The sequence below is a fragment of the Aquarana catesbeiana genome, linkage group LG06, assembly GCF_042186555.1.
Source record: "Aquarana catesbeiana isolate 2022-GZ linkage group LG06, ASM4218655v1, whole genome shotgun sequence".
NCBI lineage: Eukaryota > Metazoa > Chordata > Amphibia > Anura > Ranidae > Aquarana > Aquarana catesbeiana.
This window is the reverse complement of record NC_133329.1, coordinates 415,965,599-415,985,433: the sequence shown is the minus strand read 5'-3', so window position 1 is coordinate 415,985,433 and position 19,835 is coordinate 415,965,599. Positions and strand designations below refer to the sequence as shown.

The following is a 19,835-nucleotide window of genomic DNA, read 5'->3' as shown; positions in this document are numbered from 1 at the left end:
AAATTAAGAGAACAATCTCTATTGTAAACTGGAGAAGTGCAAGTTCCATCGGGAACAGGTTAAATTTCCACTGCTGGTTTTTCGATGGACCCAGAGAAACTTTCGGCGGTCCTTCAGTGGCCTCAACCCGTGGGTTACGTCCTCTGCAGCGTTTCCTGGGTTTTGCCAACTATTATCCGAAGTTTATTGGTAACTTCTTGTCTCTGGTCAAGCCCCTGACCGATATGACCAGAAAGAACAGGAACCCACAGAGTTGGTCTCCGGAGTCCATTAAGGCCTTTGAAAGTCTCAAGGCTGCCTTTGTGTCTGCTCCTGTATTGGCACATCCTGATCCTACGTTGCTTTTTATCCTAGAAGTTGATTCTTCTGAGACTGGAGTTGGCGTCCTTCTGTCTCAACGTCCTACCTCAGAGTGCGCTATGTATCCTTGTGGCTACTTTTCCAAGAAATTGTCACCTGCGGAGTGCAATTACGAGATTGGTGACAGAGAGCTGTTGGCGATCATTTTAGCCCTGAAAGAATGGAGACATCTCCTCGAAGGTTCTCATTCTTACTGACCATAAGAATCTCATATTCTTGTCTGAGGCTAAACGCCACTCTCCCAGGAGGGCGCGATGGGCTCTTTTCTTGTCAAGTTTCAATTATATTGTCTCATTCTTACCCGGTACTAAGAATGTAAGGGCTGACATATTGTCACGACAATTTTCCTCCACTTCCAAGTTGGAGTCGGTTCCGGTTCCTATGATTCCTCCTGATCGTATTCTGGCTATGGTTCGCACCAGTCTCACTTCTCCTTTGGGTGACAAAATTCTTGCTGCTCAGGTCCATGCTCCTTCTGAGAAACCTTGTGACCGCTGCTTTGTCCCAGAGTGTCTCCGTACTGCCGTGCTCCAGACTTACCATTCTCCCAAGGCAGCTGGCCACCCTGGGAAGAATCAACTTGTTTAAACCATTTCCCAACAATTCTGGTGGCCTAGTCTACGTGCTGATGTAACTGCCTTTGTAGCTGCCTGTTCCGTGTGTGCTCAGAGTAAGACACCACGACACCTTCCAGTGGGCCTCCTACAACCCATACCCAATGGAGAGAGGCCCTGGAGCCACCTGTCTATGCATTTCATTGTGGAGTTACCCAACTCCCAAGGCAACACAGTTATCCTTATGGTGGTTGACCGGTTCTCAAAGATGTGTCATTGTATTCCACCTAAAAAGTTGCCCACTTCTAAGGAACTGGCTTCCATTTTTGCTCGGGAGATCTTTCACTTACATGGGCTACCCAAGGTGATTGTCTCGGACAGGGGTAATCAGTTTGTTTCCCGGTTATGGAGATCATTTTGTGCACAGCTGGGTATTCAGCTTGCCTTCTCCTCTGCGTATCACCCGCAGTCTAACGGGGCCGCAGAACGAGCCAATCAGTCCTTGGAGCAATTCCTACGTTGCTATATTTCTGACCATCATAACAACTGGTCAGACCTATTACCATGGGCAGAGTTTGCTCACAACAGTGCCTTGAATTCCGCTTCCCGATTGTCTCAGTTTATGGCGAATTATGGTTTCCAACCTTCCATGTTGCCTGACTCGTTTTTTCCGCAAAGTATTCCTGTGTTAGAGGAGCATCTCCGTGGTCTTCGTTCCACTTGGACACAAGTCCAGGAGGCTTTGCGTCATGCTAATGATAGGTACAGACTCCATGCTGACCGCAGACGTCTGCCTGCACCTTCCTACCAGGTTGGGGACAGAGTCTGGCTGTCGTCTCGCAACCTCCGACTTCGTGTTCCCTCACTGAAGTTTGCACCTTGGTTTATTGGGCCTTTCCGTATCCTTCGCAGGATTAATCCAGTGGCTTACGTATTGGACCTTCCACCTAGTATGCGCATCTCAAATGTGTTTCATGTCTCCTTATTGAAACCGGTCTGCAACCGCTTTACCACCGCTGTGCCATGTCCTCACCCTATACAGGTTGAGAACCATGAGGAGTATGAAGTACAATCCATTGTTGACTCCCGTAGGTTCCGTGGGGGCATACAGTACCTGGTGCATTGGAAGGGGTACGGTCCGGAGGAACGCTCCTGGGTCTCATCCTCGGACGTACATGCCCCTGTCCTCCTCCGTGATTTCCATAGACGTTTTCCCCTCAAGCCCAGTGGTCCTCCAAGGGGGAGGGGTCATTGAGGAGGGGGGTACTGTCAGCGATGGCTCAGCCCTTCCTTCTCTGAGCTGGCCGCTCAGCTGTTGGCTAATTGCCAGCTCTCTTCTCTCTCCACAGTTAACCAGCTGTTGTGGATCTGCTTGTCAGTCCCGCCTACTTAAAGACGTCCAGCTCACTCCTCCCCTGCCTTTGCCTTGGTCACATCACAAGAAACCATCTCCTGTGTTCCTGTGTGAAGACCGGCTTGCTGACAGCTCTTCTGACTCCTTTGCTTGCTTGCTGTTCCACTTGGATCCCTGACTTCTGGACTGGCTGATTACCTGATTTGGTTACTGGACTCTGGCTATGCTTTGACTAAGTTTACTCTATTTACCTTTTTATTTTTTATTAATAAACAAGTGTGATTTAATTGTACTTCTGTCTCGGTCTGGTTTATGGTTTCTGACAGATTCTCACTATTTATACATGTTTTACAGACTTTGTGGTTATGCGTGCATCACTCAGCACCTATGGAGGTCTCTACTTTGTGGGATATTTTGTAGACGCTTGTGTTGCTTGCGAGTCCCTTACCTGAGCTCCCGGGACAGGCTACCCCACGGGTCCCTGTGTGGACCATACCGTATGTTTTCCTTATTAACTCCATGAAAGTTTTTCAGGATTGGATAATTCCTTTCCCTGTTATTATACATATTTATATTATCTCTGACGTTTCTTATTGGATTTATTGGTCTTTTTTTAGATATGTTGACGCATTCGCCCCTGAAGAGTGATTCATACCATGAAATGCGTCTGTCCTATTTAGGGTGCAGTCATGACTTTAATTTACCATGTTCATTTTATATTCCTATAGTTATAATTATCAGTATTTTATTCATTATATGGAGCCTTTATAACGGCCACCGGCATGTGCTTTGACACCAGCGCATCATTATATAAATATATATGTGTGTGTGTGTATATATATTCATGTTTTGTACATATATGAATTTTGCATGTACATGTTATGTGCTAGATATACTTTTTGACAATAAATACGTCTATACATTCTATGGTCTGTCATATGCTTCATCCAAAGTCCCGAACTTTTCCTCTTAGTAACCAATATAGGGATGGAGACACGTCTTTTGTGCCTCATTCAAAGTCCCGCCCATTTCTTCTTTTCAAATAAAGTTTACACAGCAGTCAAAATCTCATTTAGCACTTAATGGGCTCTCACCTCTCCGCTCCACAGTGGGGCCGGTATTCATGGCGGTGCGATGCAAGTTCAAATGATACTGAAAAGCCTTCAAATAAAACCACAAAGATAAAAATCTGAACTCCAGGAATAAAATAAGAAGACACAAATCAATGCAGAACTGTAATCATTACAATAGAACTAAACTGTATCTTGAGGACCAGAAACTGAAAACACATTTATTTTTAATATTCAAAGCAAACTCCCCATCCATCCATGTCTCCATCCATCCATCCATCCATGTCTCCATCCATCCATGTCTCCATCCATGTCTCCATCCATCCATCCATCCATCCATGTCTCCATCCATCCATCCATCCATCCATCCATCCATCCATGTCTCCATCCATCCATCCATGTCTCCATCCATCCATCCATGTCTCCATCCATCCATGTCTCCATCCATCCATCCATCCATGTCTCCATCCATCCATCCATGTCTCCATCCATCCATCCATCCATCCATGTCTCCATCCATCCATGTCTCCATCCATCCATCCATGTCTCCATCCATGTCTCCATCCATCCATGTCTCTATTCATCCATGTCTCTATCCATCCATCCATGTCTCCATCCATCCATGTCTCCATCCATCCATATCTCCATCCATCCATGTCTCTATCTATCCATCCATGTCTCCATCCATCCATGTCTCCATCCATCCATCCATGTCTCCATCCATGTCTCCATCCATCCATGTCTCTATCTATCCATCCATGTTTCCATCCATCCATGTCTCCATCCATCCATCCATGTCTCCATCCATGTCTCCATCCATCCATGTCTCCATCCATGTCTCCATCCATCCATGTCTCCAGCCATGTCTCCATCCATCCATCCATGTCTCCATCCATCCATGTCTCTATCCATCCATCCATGTCTCCATCCATGTCTCCATCCATCCATATCTCTATCTATCCATCCATGTCTCCATCCATCCATGTCTCCATCCATCCATCCATGTCTCCATCCATGTCTCCATCCATCCATGTCTCTATCCATCCATCCATGTCTCCATCCATCCATGTCTCCATCTATCCATCCATGTCTCCATCCATCCATGTCTCCATCCATCCATGTCTCCATCCATCCATGTCTCCATCCATCCATGTCTCCATCCATGTCTTCATCCATCCATGTCTCTATCCATCCATCCATGTCTCCATCCATCCATGTCTCCATCCATGTCTTCATCCATCCATGTCTCTATCCATCCATCCATGTCTCCATCCATCCATGTCTCTATCCATCCATCCATCCAGGTCTCCATCCATCCATCCATGTCTCCATCCATCCATGTCTCTATCCATCCATCCATGTCTCCATCCATCCATGTCTCCATCCATCCATGTCTCCATCCATCCATCCATGTCTCCATCCATCCATGTCTCCATCCATCCATGTCTCCATCCATCCATGTCTCCATCCATGTCTCCATCCATCCATGTCTCTATCCATCCATCCATGTCTCCATCCATGTCTCTATCCATCCATCCATGTCTCCATCCATCCATGTCTCCATCCATGTCTCCATCCATCCATGTCTCTATCCATCCATCCATGTCTCCATGCTTTACTTTGCTGAGAAATCACTTTGAAAAACACCCCCCTAGCATTTCTAGCTGCGGCCATCTTGAGTAAGGGCAGATGATGTAGCCTTTACTTCCTAAAATCCGTCTTCCCTTAGCTTAGGCATGCAGGCAAGAGGGTGTGCTTAGCTGAGAAAGCCCCTCCCCCTTCCCATGAAGACTCCTGGGATGCACAACATCATTTTGGCCGAGGCTAGAAACCAGGAAGTAACTGAAGAAATAAAAAAAAAAAAAAATGAAAACAAATAAATATTACAAGTAAAAAGTAAATAAATCATACATAAAAAATGAATAAAAAAAACATTCGTTCATAAAATATTATTTACACATTCTTTATCAGACTGTCATGTTGATTGAAAGATTTTAGTTCTGCTTTAACACATCTAGAAGTGTATTCTTTATATACAAGCCGTGTAAGTCCCTGGATGTGACCGGATATCAGTCTCTTGCAGTCCCTGTACAGCAGAGCTGGAGTGTGAGAGGGAGAAGCAGCACAAGAAGCCAATCAGTTCATGTGCTGATAGGACGAGAGAGCAGAGTGACAGAGAGATGACCTCATCATTCTGCTGCTTCTCCTTTCACTATCCAATCACAGGCTGGGGACGGCATCAAAGAACGACCAGGCCTCCTGCTCTGCTGGACACAGCTGTGTATTTAGTAGTTTGCTCCGAGTTCAGCTTTAAAAATGTATAAAGCCTCCATTTAGCAGAAAGTTTTAAAACACTTATAGGGTCCTGTCCAGCTGGTGGTATATTTTGGGGGGGCACCAAACGACCTGGAACCCCCCCAAACCCACCCTGGTCGGTCAGTCACCAGCTAGGTCATGGGCTTCCTCTGAGCGGCGGCTTCACCCTGCGTCTCCTCCTTCCTCGACTTCACAGTTGTTTCCCCTGCATCTCCTCCCTCCTCCTCCTGGGCGGCCAATAGGATTGCTTCTCCTGTCGGCCAATCGGGTCTCAGGACCCACTTCTTTCCAGCCAATCCTGACTCAAGGAGGGGTGTTTGTTTGCCGTGGATTTAAAGGGGACCTGTCACCACTATATAGGAGGATTGAAAGGGATCTCGCAACCTTTTAGTCTGGTGATTGGATTGCTGTGGGGGAATCTGATAGATGGAGTGATCGATATCCAATTATAATGTTGTGGAGACCTGTATGTCAGGTGAGCGGCCATCTCTTCTGGTGGTGAAGCACAGACTAAAAATATGTTTTTCACGGGATGGATGGATCTTGAGCATTGCGACTTTCTATTGATTTATCACCTTGATTATTTCATTTTATGGGACTCATTTGTGATCTGATGGAGATCTATTATTTATCACACATAGTTTTGCCATATATTATATATTGAGTAGTGCAGCACTAGTTTCTTGTGTATTGTGTGAATACATCTGTAGTACCCTGATGTTTAGGAGGGTTGCTATCAAATTTAGCTGCCAGGCGCTAATTACCTTGGCCAATTGTTAGATCGATTGATTCCTCTCTTAATCTGGACTTGTTGCACCCTCTCTCTTCTGTCACTAGGTGGCACTATCCTAGTGACATTAGATAAGACAAGCTCAGACATGAATGGATGGGGTGTCTCAGCCAATGGGCAGGGATGTTCTTTGGTCCCTTGCCCTGCTGGGAGAGCCTGTTTATTTGGGTGGAGTCAGGTGATCTGTGTTCTGTGCCACCTGGACGGCTGTCTGGGTGGATGTGTGTTGTGCTGCCCCGGGTTGCTAGGACAGAAGCCATAGGCCTATCCGGGGACATCTGGCTGCCAGGCTGTCTGAGCGCCTATCCAGGAGCAGGAGAAGCAGTGTAGGGTTGGGATTGCGGCTTGCAGTCCAACCAGAAGTGACAGTTCAGCCAGCCGGGGGAACCAGCTGTGGTCGGAGGTAGAGGGGAACCTGTTGCCACTAAGGGACCAACCACCTTATTACCAGGGACCACAGTGAGTAGCTGAAGCAAATACCGGAGCAGTATTCTCACCGAATGGGCATGGTGGAGAATCTGGAAACTTCAGTGAGTGCCAAGCCAGGGACCGAGCAGGATAGCGGGGGTGACACTTGAGGAAGATACCGAGTACTAAAGTGGAAGAGCTCAGGAGATCCAGGACTTTGCTACACATCACCGCTCTTTATAAACCCCAATGAGCCAACACTGCCCCCTACTGACAGGTAATGGGCAAAACAACATTCTATTATTTCCATTTCCTTTATTGTGCAAATACAATCATTTATATATTGAAATAATAAAATATCAGCATTTCTTCACCCAGCAGACAATCCCTTGCTCTGCATACTGTACCCCTAAACCCCAACTCTTCATTTTTCCAACCCTTCAATAGTGTTTCTGCAGCGGAATTACTTTGATTTCAATTATAAAAAAAATGTCAGAACCCATTAATGCAGTGGTCATCAACCCTGTCCTCAGGGCTCACTAACAGGCCAGGTTTGCAGGATAACTGAAATACATGACAGGTGATATCATTTGCTACTCAGTGATTGCCGTATTCTAGTCTGCATCACCCCCAAGGTAATACATAAAACCTGGCCTGTTAGTGGGTCCTGAGGACAGGGATTGATGACCACTGCATTAATAGGACAACCCTCTGATCATGTACCCAGGACCTGATGATATAACGCACATTAAATATGTTGGTGCAGTGGCACCCCGAGCACTACACATGTATCTGTTATTTTTCCAGCCCATCACAACTCATGATACATGTAGTGCTGAGCTGCATCACATATCCCATGACGAGGTAGATTGGGGTGCCGTTCATATGAACAAGGTGAGCAAATTACTCTTCCAAAATCCTTTTTAGTCCTGGATGTCCCCAGCACAATGCTGCCCCCTTGTGGTCATGATTGTCACACAATGCAGTGCGATTTCCCACAGAACCCCACCATCTATATTACCAGATACTGATTACCATCAAGAGGTTTAGCTTTTTGTACTTTTGCATCACAGAAACAGAAAAGAAAATTTCAACCTGTTAATCTGTCGGCATACAAGTGATTTTCACCCTGAGTGGAGTTCCCCTTTAATGATAACGGTTGTCTCACCTGGTAGACTTCTTTGTCATGAGGGTGAATGACAAAATACACGTCCAACTGGCACTGGATTGCTGTGGCGAAGTTTAGCACCGTCACCGTCATGACTTTAGCCGCATCGTGTTTGGAGAGACCAATATTTCCGGTCCCCAGCGCAGGAAAAGAAATGGAGCGACTTTTATATTGATGTGCGGATTGCAGGCATTCATTGGTCACGTGGCCTAAAACCTGAAAAAAGATGATAGAGGAGATATAGAGCTGTCATCATACAAATACAATAGAAAGGAAATAAGTGATGAAGAATGAGACAAACACAAAAAGAGGTCTGAATCGCCAATATAGTTAAACAGATGTGCTGGAACCAGAGAAATCCATAACAAATGACCCACAATCTACAGTGCCTGGAAAAAGTATTCATACCCCTTGAAATTTCCCACATTGTCATATTACAACCAAAAACGTAAATTTATTTTATTGGGATTTTATGTGATAGACCAACACAAAGTGTCACATAATTGTGAAGTGGAAGGAAAATGATAAATGATACAAATAAATATGTGAAAAGTGTGGGGGGGGGGCACATTTGTATTCAGCCCTCTTTACTCTGATACCCCTAACTAAAATCTAGAGGAACCAATTGCCTTCAGAAGTCACCTAATTAGTAAATAGAGTCCACCTGTGTGTCATTTCATCTCAGTATAAATACAGCTGTTCTGTGAAGTCCTCAGAGGTTTATTAGAGAACCTTAGTGAACAAACAGCATCATGAAGGCCAAGGAACACACCAGACAGGTCAGGGATAAAGTTGTGGAGAAGTATAAAGCAGGGTTAGTTTATAAATAAATCTCCCAAGCTTTGAACATCTCATGGAGCTCTGTTCAATCCATCATCGGAAAATGGAAAGAGTATGGCACAACTGCAAACCTACCAAGACATGGCCGTCCACCTAAACTGACCGGCCGGGCAAGGAGAGCATTCATCAGAGAAGAGCCAAGAGGTCCATGGTAACTCTGGAGGAGCTGCAGAGATCCACAGCTCAGGTGGGAGAATCTGTCCACAGGACAACTATTAGTCCTCATATATAGGGACTGCTCCTAAACCCTCCTCTGTTATCTTATCAGTACATGTACACGGGGTCGTTTATATAATCAATGGGGTGAACAGCGCTGATCAGCAGACATAAATAGGACCCTCAGAGGCAAATTAAAAACTTTTTCTTATTGTTAAAAAAATAATAAAATATTCACCAAGTCATACAGCAGTCAATTGATGGTCATGCAGAGACTTGGATTAAAAAACTGACAGTACATTGGAGGCCGGAGCCGCATGGATGACAGAGGGGCTTATGGGGAGATCGGATGCCTGTCTATTTTCATCCAATCCCATCCAATCTGCTGGAGGGATCACGAACGTATCGCCATCCGTCTGTTTTAAGCAGATCTTGTCTGACTGGATGCCCATAGAAGTCAAATGGGTGGTCTGCTCGGATCCGTCCTGAACAACAGACAGGTGGATCCGATCCGGCCGATCGTGTGAAAGGGGCCTTAGGGAAACCCAGCACAAAGCCGTTGGACAAAGATCACAGGAGCACCGCTGGTGGGGGGCCCGTCCAGGACCGTAAGGCCAGGGGTCCGATGAAGGGGGTACCAAACTGCAGGCACAGGAACTGTTGGGGCCAGTATACAGCGGCCGCTCGCACTGTGTACGAAGCCTGGAAGTGATGTCACAGCCTGGCGGAAGTCAGCCAAGGGAATGCGAAGAGTATGGGCAAACCCTGCTGCTGGGGGCCAATTAGGAACTGCCGATGCCAAGGGAACAAAGAGAGTCACACATCGCCAACTGGAGACACTACATGTTTCGGGGACACGCCACTTCTTCAGGTTATCTGATTGGTCAGCTGAGTGTGAAGAATAAATAGGGAAAATGATCGGGAAGTATAAGTGTGGGAGGGGGAGGAGCTAGCAGCCCCTGTCATCCATACGGCCCCACCCACCCGAGTGGATAGTAACAATACCCAGTGCACAATACTTTATCAAAAATTGCATATCTTAAAAATGTACTGTTGAAAAGTAATAATATTATTGATAGTAAAAAAAAAAACCCTTTAAGATATTTAGCAGACTGTTAGCCAATAGATTAGCATCAATAATCCTTTCTCTGATATCCCCTTATCAATCTGGATTCTTCCCAGGCAGACAAATTACTGATAATATCCGATTAGTAACAAACACCATTCAGGACACAAATATTAAATCACGATCAATATTGTTATTAAGTCTTGTTATTAACAAGGCATTTGACATTGTATCATGGAGTTACCACCTTGATATTGTACTGCAAAGATATGGATTCAAAGGAGAATTCACCCGCCTTTCACGCACTTTATCACAACCCTTCCACCAGGATAAGGTTACCAGGATGTAATTCAGAATTTTTCAGGATAGGTAGAAGGTACACGTCAGGGATGTCCCCTTTCACCTTTACTATTCACCCTAGTGATTGAACCTTTAGCCACAGCAATATTACTACACCCAGACACCAAAGGTTATACGTCAAACAACAATACAGATAAATTAAATATTGTGACAGACCTAGCCGGGAGAGAAACTTTTGGAGGGGACTTAATGCTAGCCTCTTGCCGATCGATCGGGGGCCCTGGTATTTGGGGGAACGGTGCTCTTTGTGAGCTATATGCCTGGGGACCCTTGAGGTGGTATAAAACAAGGAAGAGGAGGCGCCTCTGGGTGCAGACTTTTAAAACAATTTATTATAAGAGCAGCAACAGCTGGTAGTACACTCACATTTGTGAAGAAGGTTTCAAGCATAAAAATGTCCCAAGGCTATCCAGGGGGTCCGTGGAGTCATCTCTCTCGGCTGGTGGATGTGTAGACTCTGGGCAGTCTGAAGCGCTGGATGTATATGGCCGACAGCAAAGACAGACACTAAAAAGAGGCTTGGATGGCAACCGATCCAGGCGAGGGATGATGACGTCACACGATGTGCGACGCGTTTCCTGAGCTGGCTCGCCATGAATGGCGTGACGGCGGCGCTCCTTTGTCAAGCTGATTGGCTGGGAGCTGGAAGGGGTGTATATATAGAGAGCGGTGATGGGGAGGAGAGCGGAATTGGAGATAGTGAGAGGGGAGTGGCCTAGAGCCCTGTGTATAGAAGTGTCAGCAATGAAGGGAATCAAGAAGAGGCAAGAGTGAAAGTAAATGAGAACTGGGAGGAGGACTGTGAGCGAGGATGGGAGGGGGGGAGGTGGGAAAAAGAAAAAGGAGAAAAGGGGGGGTGTATATATGAGGTGGTATTACTGTGGATTCGGGTCCTGGTCCCCCAGGACACACAGACTCTGGGACCCTGGATTTGCCATATTAGGAATAGTGGCTGATTCATAATGCTGGGACAAATACTGTTAGGAGATGCTGATGTGAATTCCAGCCACCTGTCTGTCTGTTGCCTGCTAGAATGTGTATTGTAAATAAGTCTCTAGTATGGGATCTAAGAGTCATTAGATCCCCATTGTTGTTTGTGTTAATTAACTCTGCTATTGTGATAATGTTGATTGGGTTTTCTGAGCTACAAGACGGCCAGTCTGGCCTAAAGGTCATGTCTGAGTCATCTAGGCTGTCTAAAGGGATTAGTTAATTAGCTCATGTTAATTAGGTTTCTGGTCACAGGTGTATGTTCAGAGTAATATGAGCCGGAGGTATGCACCTCCTCTTTTATTGTATAAAAGAGCCTGTATTTTTCAATAAAAGATTCCTGGTTGAACTTACATACAGCCTGCCTGGTGTTTGTTCTGAGCTACACAACTGGATTAGAACGGCACATAGCTATAGTTCTAGTCCCGGAACATCGGATGACCGAACCATCAGATGTTGCGATCTGCAATCTGATTCTATAGCCGCAGAGGAGTGTCGGGAGAGTGGAACCGAGCGAGCAGGGGCTCGTTACAAGTATGTATGCAGACGATATGATATTATTCCTTACACAATGCAATACTGTAAGGACACCCCGAGTATGAAAGGGATTAAAGTTGTTTAGGACATTCCATTTCCGATCACAAAGGCAGCTACTGAGCACTTCAATCAGCAGAACAAGAAACCCATATGAATAATTCTCCCCCCAAAGTACAAGACAAGGCTCTGTCTTGAGGTTCAAGCAGGACTGAATCTTTATTTTGAGATCCCACACAAATATATACCGCACGATGAAAATACAATCTCTCCCCAGCAGCCTAATCAACATGAGCTAATTATCTAATCCTTTAGATAGCCTAGGTGACTCGACCTCCAGGACAGACTTCATGTCTCCTAGCTCACCGACTATACAATACACATTATCATACATCTCAATACAATTGCAGGGTTAATTAGCACACTGGATGAAAAGACTCTTTAGAAGTCATACTAGACTAATTTACATTATAGCAGACAGAGACAGGTGGCTGGAATTGACATCAGCATCTCCTAACAGTATTTGTCCCAGCATTATGAATCAATCAGCCACTATTTCTAACTTGGCAGATACAGGGTTCTTTATTTTCTTGGTCACCCTGCACCCAAAAGTGACTACCGTCACAAATACAGTGGAACCTCGGATTACTAGTATAATCCGTTCCAGGAGAATGCTCGTAATCCAAAGTACTTGCATATCAAATCGAGTTTTCCTATTGAAGTCAATGGAAACAAAAATACTTTGTTCCACATTGACTTCAATGGGATGCAATACCAAATGTGGCCAGAGGCGGGGTGGGGTGCCGGAGAGCCTTAGAAACGGCCGAAAAGGCCCAAGCACACTTCGAATGACCTCGGCAAACCTTGGAAAGACTCCGTTCACGAGCCTTTCCGAGGTTTGCCGAGGTCAGCCGAACTGTCCTCGGGCCTTTCCATGCATTTCCGAACGCTGACGATTGGCGCTGTTCGGCTCTGGCGCCCCCCACCTCAGACCGAAAGCAGTACTGCACACCGCTTTTGGCCTGAATCCTGCTCATTTTGCGAGACAACACTCGCAAACCGAGTTAGGATTTTTAGAAATAAATACAGTGCTCGTATTGCGAAACGCTCGTTAACCGTGTTACTCGCAATCCAAGGTTCCACTGTATAGCATTACCAAACCTATTACAAACACTAAAAACATTTGCATCACTTTCAGATTTAAACAGTGAATGTTTCAAAATCTATAGGCATACCAATAAACACACCATACCATCAGACAATATACATTCCTCGTTCAATTTCACCTGCTCAATGAAATCTCTCCCTTATTTGGGCATCTATCTTACCCCGGACATTAATAATTTACCCTCTTTTCAATATATCAATTTTAGGTAGAATAACAGCAATTAAAATGACAATTTTACCAAAGCTATCATACTTATTTAGGGCACTCCCAATTAGACTAAATAAAGTAAAGATACCTAAATTCCAATCAGATATTAACAAGTTCGTTTGTCTAGATTCTCACCCACGTCTATTGAGAATGGTGCCATACAAAAGAGCGGAGGTTTGGGCCTCCCAGATTTATGGCTATATTATTTAGCTGCCAGATGATCACAAGTTGCCCAATGGCACCTTCACAATCCTAAAATCCCATGGGTCAGATCTGAAAAAGATTCAATCCTTCCATATTCTATCTCAGGTCTATTATGGGGCAACAAGATCTCAAACCATACTTTAGAAACTCTTATCAATTAGTCTCACAATCATATCGACTTTGGAAGCTACACAAGAAATATAAACTTATTTCTATTAACCCCCCCCCACAAGCTTCTTTCATAGGAGATCCTAAATTCTTACCAAACCTTCAGGAAACCAGAGAATTCACATGGTGGATTAACAACAACCTGATATCCCTCTCAAAATTTATTGAGAGCACCACTTTTACCTCATTCTCTTCACTAAATACCAGTAATCAGGTTCCCAATAATCAACTCAGGAGATTCCTCCAAATAAGACACTTCTATAAACACATATTTTCAAACAAACAAAATCACCCACATTTTATGAGAACATATGTTTGAGATCACCTAGAGGCACAGGACTGATATCTGAGATATACTCCAATTTGGTTTCCCCCACAACACCTTGGACATCTTTCAGAGGTTGCAACTCCGCAGATTCATTCTCACACATTTTCTGGGAATGTGAGAAAGTTTCACAAATAATATCCAAAATCTCGGACAATATTATACGGCTCACTCTCCACAACTGCCTGTTATTCTCCCCTATCATAGGGCTATCCATCCATCCCATGAGACTGATCCACACTATATGTGTTTTAATACAGTACCTTGAAAAAGTATTCACCCCCTTGGCTTTTTACCTATTTTGTTACATTACAGCCTTTAGTTCAATGTTTTTTAATCTGAATTCTATGTGAGGATCAGAACACAATAGTCTAAGTTGGTGAAGTAAAATTAGAAAAATATAAACATAAAACTATTTTTCAGAAATAAAAAACTGATAATTGGCATGTGCGTATGTATTCACCCCCTTTGTTATGAAGCCCATAAAAAGCTCTGGTGCCACCAATTACCTTCAGAAGTCACATAATTAGTGAAATGATGTCCACCTGTGTGCAATCTAAGTGTCACATGATCTGTCATTACTGAGACACACCTTTGTGAAAGGCCCCAGAGGCTGCAACACCTAAGCAAGAGGCACCACTAACCAAACACTGCCATGAAGACCAAGGAACTCTCCAAACAAGTAAGGGACAATGTTGAGGAGAAGTACAAGTCAGGGTTAGGTTATAAAAAATATCCAAATCTTTGACGATCCCTAGGAGCTCCATCAAATCTATCATAACCAAATGGAAAGAACATGGCACAACAGCAAACCTGCCAAGAGATGGCCGCCCACCAAAACTCACGGAGCGGGCAAGGAGGGCATTAATCAGAGAGGAGCACAGAGACCTAAGGTAATCCTGGAGGAGCTGCAGAGTTCCACAGCAGAGACTGGAGTATCTGTACATAGGACCACAATAAGCCGTACGCTCCATAGAGTTGGGCTTTATGGCAGAGTGACCAGAAGAAAGACATTACTTTCAGCAAAAAACAAAATGGCACGTTTTGAGTTTGTGAAAAGGCATGTGGGAGACTCCCAAAATGTATGGAAGAAGGTGAAGCATGCAGAGACCATCACGGCCTCCTTAATAATGTCCTTTTGCATTACATAACAGAGTATCTTCATAAATGCTTGTAGCCAGGGGCGGACTGACCATTGAGCTACTCGGGCACTGCCCGAGGGCCCTGGGCCACTAGGGGGCCCCATCAGGGTTGCCAGCCTCAGGAAAACCAGAGACAGTATGTATAAATCTGTTTTTTTTTTAAATCTGTCTGTGTATACTGTGTGTACATGTATGTGTATACTGTGTGATTGTATACTGTGTGTGTATACTGTGTGGCCCCATAATCTCTGATTGCCTGGGGGCCCCATAATCTCCTATTGCCCGGGGGCCCCATGAGTTATCAGTCCGCCCCTGCTTGTAGCTTCCTCAAATTCCAGGGCCCATAGTCGGTATGCAAGAGGCTTGCAGTCACTCCCCTCAAAAAGCCTCTGTCCCGGCTAGGTCTGTCACAGTGCTCCGGTCTGATGAGACTAAAATTGAACTTTTTGGCCATCAAAAAAAACGCTATGTCTGGCGCAAACCCAAAACATCACCTCACCCAAAGAACACCATCCCCACAGTGAAACATGGTGGTGGCAGCATCATGCTGTGGGGATGTTTTTCAGCAGTCGGGACTGAGAAACTGGTCAGAGTTGAGGGAAAGATGGATGGTGCTAAATACAGGGATATTCTTGAGCAAAACCTGTACTACTCTGTGTGAGATTTGAGGCTAGGACGGAGGTTCACCTTCCAGCAGGACAATGACCCCAAACACACTGCTAAAGCAACACTTGAGTGGTTTAAGGGGAAACATGTAAATGTGTTGGAATGGCCTAGTCAAAGTCCAAACCTCAATCCAATAGAAAATCTGTGGTCAGACTTAAGGATTGCTGTACACAAGCGCAAACCATCCAACTTGAAGGAGCTGGAGCAGTTTTGCAAAGAGGAATGGGCAAAAATCCCAGTGGTAAGATGTGGCAAGTCATAGAGACTTATCCAAAGTGACTTGGAGCTGTGATAGCCGCAAAAGGTGGCTCTACAAAGTATTGACTTTAGGGGGGTGAATAGTTATGCACATTGACTTTTTCTGTTATTTTGTCCTATTTGTTGTTTGCTTCACAATAAAAAAAAAAATATTCAAAGTTGTGGGCGTGTTCTGTAAATTAAATGATGCAAATCCTCAAACAATCCATGTTAATTCCAGGTTGTGAGGCAACAAAACACGAAAAATGCCAAAGAGGGTGAATACTTTTGCAAGGCACTGTACACTGGCTAATCGCTGACCCCTGGAAATCCCCATCAGTACCTCTAGCCCGATTGATAGTAAGAATAAAGACTATTAACCTCATGGAAAAAATATTTCACACCTTACATAATACAAATAATTTATATGATAAGAAATGGGACCCGTGGTTTACACATTCTAAACACTTCCTAAACCCCAAATACATAATAATACTTTTCATTAGAGACCATTGTAGAAAAAAAGTTTGATTTCAGTGATAATATTATTATTAGCATGTTAGCCATTCATAGCAATGTTCATCTATCATCTACTGTTTAACATAATTTTCCTTACTTGTAAACCTTATATAATGCATTTTTCTTGACATATGGGATATCACGTTTTGTACCCAATAGAAATAGTTTGTAAACAAACAAACAAAAAAAATATGACACTGGCAGGGAAGGGGTTAACACTAGAGGGCGATATAGGGGTCAAATGTGTTCCCTGGGCGTGTTCTAACTGTGTGGGGGATGGGCTACCAGGGACATTACAGAGAGCACTGTTCCCGATCACTAGGAACAGCAGATCTGACATGTCCCCTGTCAGAATGGGGAATCGCCTTGTTTACATAGAAAGATCCCCGTTCGGCTTCTGTATACCGTGATCGCAGGTCATCAGCAAACATTGAGTCTGCCGGACCCGCGGGCGGACTCCCGCGGCTTGCAGCGGGCACGCTCATGCCTGCTAAATCACATGCATGGACTCATGTACACCTATGGCGGTTCGCGCTATCCTGCCACCTTGCCGCAGTATAATGACGGCGTGTGGTCGAGAAGCGGTTAAGGTGAAAAACCTCCTGTGCTGCAGTAGCCCCCATTCCCCCCCCCCCCCCCGCCCCCCGTTTTCTTACCTGAATCCGATCGCTCCAGCGATGAGGACAAGCCCAGCAGCTCCAGCCGCTGCCTCGGGTCCTCTTTGGATAGTTTGATAGCAGCAAGAGCCATTGGCCCCCAGGGAAAGCAGCTCTCCATGGGGGCACTCGAGAAGAGGAGGAACCAGGACTGCCACTGGGGGACCCCAGAAAAGGAGGACCGGGGGGCCACTCTGAGCAAAACCAACTGCACAGAGGAGGGAAGTATAACATGTTTGTTATTAAAAAAAACAAACAAAAATCTAACCTTTATAATCACTTTGACCCCTTCCCAGCCAGTATCATTAGTATAATGTCTTTGTATAGTATTATATCTGATCACTGTATTAGGCCCCTTTCACACTTATACGACTTGTCCCACGATTTTGTACTGCAAAATCGTATGACAAGTCATTCTCCATGATTTTCAATGACTACCATTCATATTGGCACGACTTTAAGTCGTGCTGACTTGAAAGTAGTCCCTGCACTACTTTGGTCCAACTTCTATGCGAGTTGTACTCCATAGACCTCAATGTTAAACCCTGAAGTAGCATGCAAGTCATGCCTGAATAATAGACACGACTTCAGTACGACTTTGTAAGCACAAGCCTGGCTTGCTGATCGGGAAAGGAAAACTTTTTTTCCTTTCCCGATGAGCGACAGGCAGTGCTGACAGCTGTCTGGTATGAATCCAGAGGGGGAACTCCACGCCAAGTTTTAAATGAAAAAACCGGCGTGGTTCCCCCCCAGGGGCATACCAGGCCCTTAGGTCTGGTATGGATCTAAGGGGAACCCCCTACGCCGAAAAATCGGCGTGGGGGTCCCCCCAAAATCCATACCAGACCCTTATCCGAGCACGCAGCCCGGCCGGTCAGGAATGGGGGTGGGGACGAGCGAGCGCCCCCCCCTCCTGGACCGTACCAGGCCGCATGCCCTCAACATGGGGGCGTGGGTGCTTTGGGGCATGGGGGGGCACCCTGCGGGGCCCCCCCACCCCAAAGCACCTTGTCCCCATGTTGATGAGGACAAGGGCCTCTTCCCGACAACCCTGGTCAGTGGTTGTCGGGGTCCACGGGCGGGGGGCTTATCGGAATCCGGGAGCCCCCTTTAATAAGGGGGCCCCCAGATCGCGGCCCCCCACCCTATGTGAATGAGTATGGGGTACATCGTACGCCTACCCATTCACCTAGGGGAAAATGTGTCAATAAAAAACACACTACACAGGTTTTTAAAGTAATTTATTAGACAGCTCCGGGGTCTTCTTCCGACTTCGGGGGTCCTCTTCCGACTTCGGGGGTCCTCTTCCGACTTCGGGGGTCCTCTTCGGCATCTCCTCCCGGTGTCCTGATCTTCTGCCGGCTCCTCCGCTATCTTCTGCAGCTTAATTGCTAGCAGTGGCCCGGACTTCTGCCTTCTTCTTATCTTCCAATGTTGACACGACGCTCTCTCCAGTTGGAATGGTCTCTGAGCGCTCCGCAATGGGCTTATATAGGCGGTGACCCCGCCCCCTTATGAGGTCACTGTCCCAGGGCATGCTGGGACTGTGCCGTCATAAGGGGGCATGGTCATCACCCGGTGACCAAGCCCCCTAAAACCTCACAGTCCCAGCATGCCCAGGGACTGTGACGGTATAAGGGGGCGGGGTCACCACCTATATAAGTCCGTTGCGGAGATCTCAGAGACCATTGCAGCTGGAGAGAGTGTCGAGTCAACATCTCTGGAAGAGAAGAGGGAAGAAGACGATCCAGAAGTCCGGGCCACTGCTGGCAAAAGAGTGGCAGAAGATAGCGGTGGAGCCGGCAGAAGATGCGGACACCGGGGGAAGACGCCGGAGAGACCCCCGAAGTCGGAAGAGGACCCCCGAAGTCGGAAGAAGACCCCGGAGCTGCCTAATAAATTACTTTAAAAACCTGTGTACTGTGTTTTTTATTGACACTTTTTTCCCTAGGTGAATGGGTAGGGGTACGATGTACCCCATACTCATTCACATAGGGTGGGGGGCCGGGATCTGGGGGCCCCCTTATTAAAGGGGGCTCCCGGATTCCGATAAGCCCCCCCGCCCGCAGACCCCGACAACCAACGGCCAGGGTTGTCGGGAAGAGGCCCTTGTCCTCATCAACATAGGGACAAGGTGCTTTGGGGTGGGGGGGCCCTGCAGGGCGCCCCCCATGCCCCAAAGCACCCACCCCCCATGTTGAGGGCATGTGGCCTGGTACGGTCCAGGAGGGGGGGGGGGCGCTCGCTCGCCCCCACCCCCATTCCTAACCGGCCGGGCTGCGTGCTCGGATAAAGGTCTGGTATGGATTTTTCGGGGACCCCCACGCCGATTTTTCGGCGTAGGGGGTTCCCCTTACAATCCATACCAGACCTAAGGGCCTGGTATGCCCCTGGGGGGGAACCCACGCCAGTTTTTTTATTTAAAACTTGGCGTGGAGTTCCCCCTTATGATTCATACAAACTACTGTATGTTTTCATTTGTTAATGCCAAAAATGTGGCAAAGTCGTACAAAGTAGTACTGCTCCCAAATCGCGGTAAAATCGCGGCAAAATCGTGCGACTTTGAAGTCGTATAAG

General features: G+C 46.1%; 1 protein-coding gene across 1 annotated transcript in view; it reads right to left on the bottom strand.

Moving 5' to 3' along the window:
- The window catches only part of LOC141147325 (protein mono-ADP-ribosyltransferase PARP9-like), a 142,295-nt gene that overhangs the window by 76,518 nt on the left and 45,942 nt on the right, over positions 1–19,835 (bottom strand). The window contains exons 4-5 of the mRNA XM_073634547.1: positions 8,021–8,236; positions 3,363–3,429 (exon numbers count right to left, since the gene is read on the bottom strand). Of these exons, the coding sequence (XP_073490648.1) occupies positions 3,363–3,429; positions 8,021–8,236 (283 nt within the window). The remainder of the gene's footprint in view (positions 1–3,362; positions 3,430–8,020; positions 8,237–19,835) is intronic.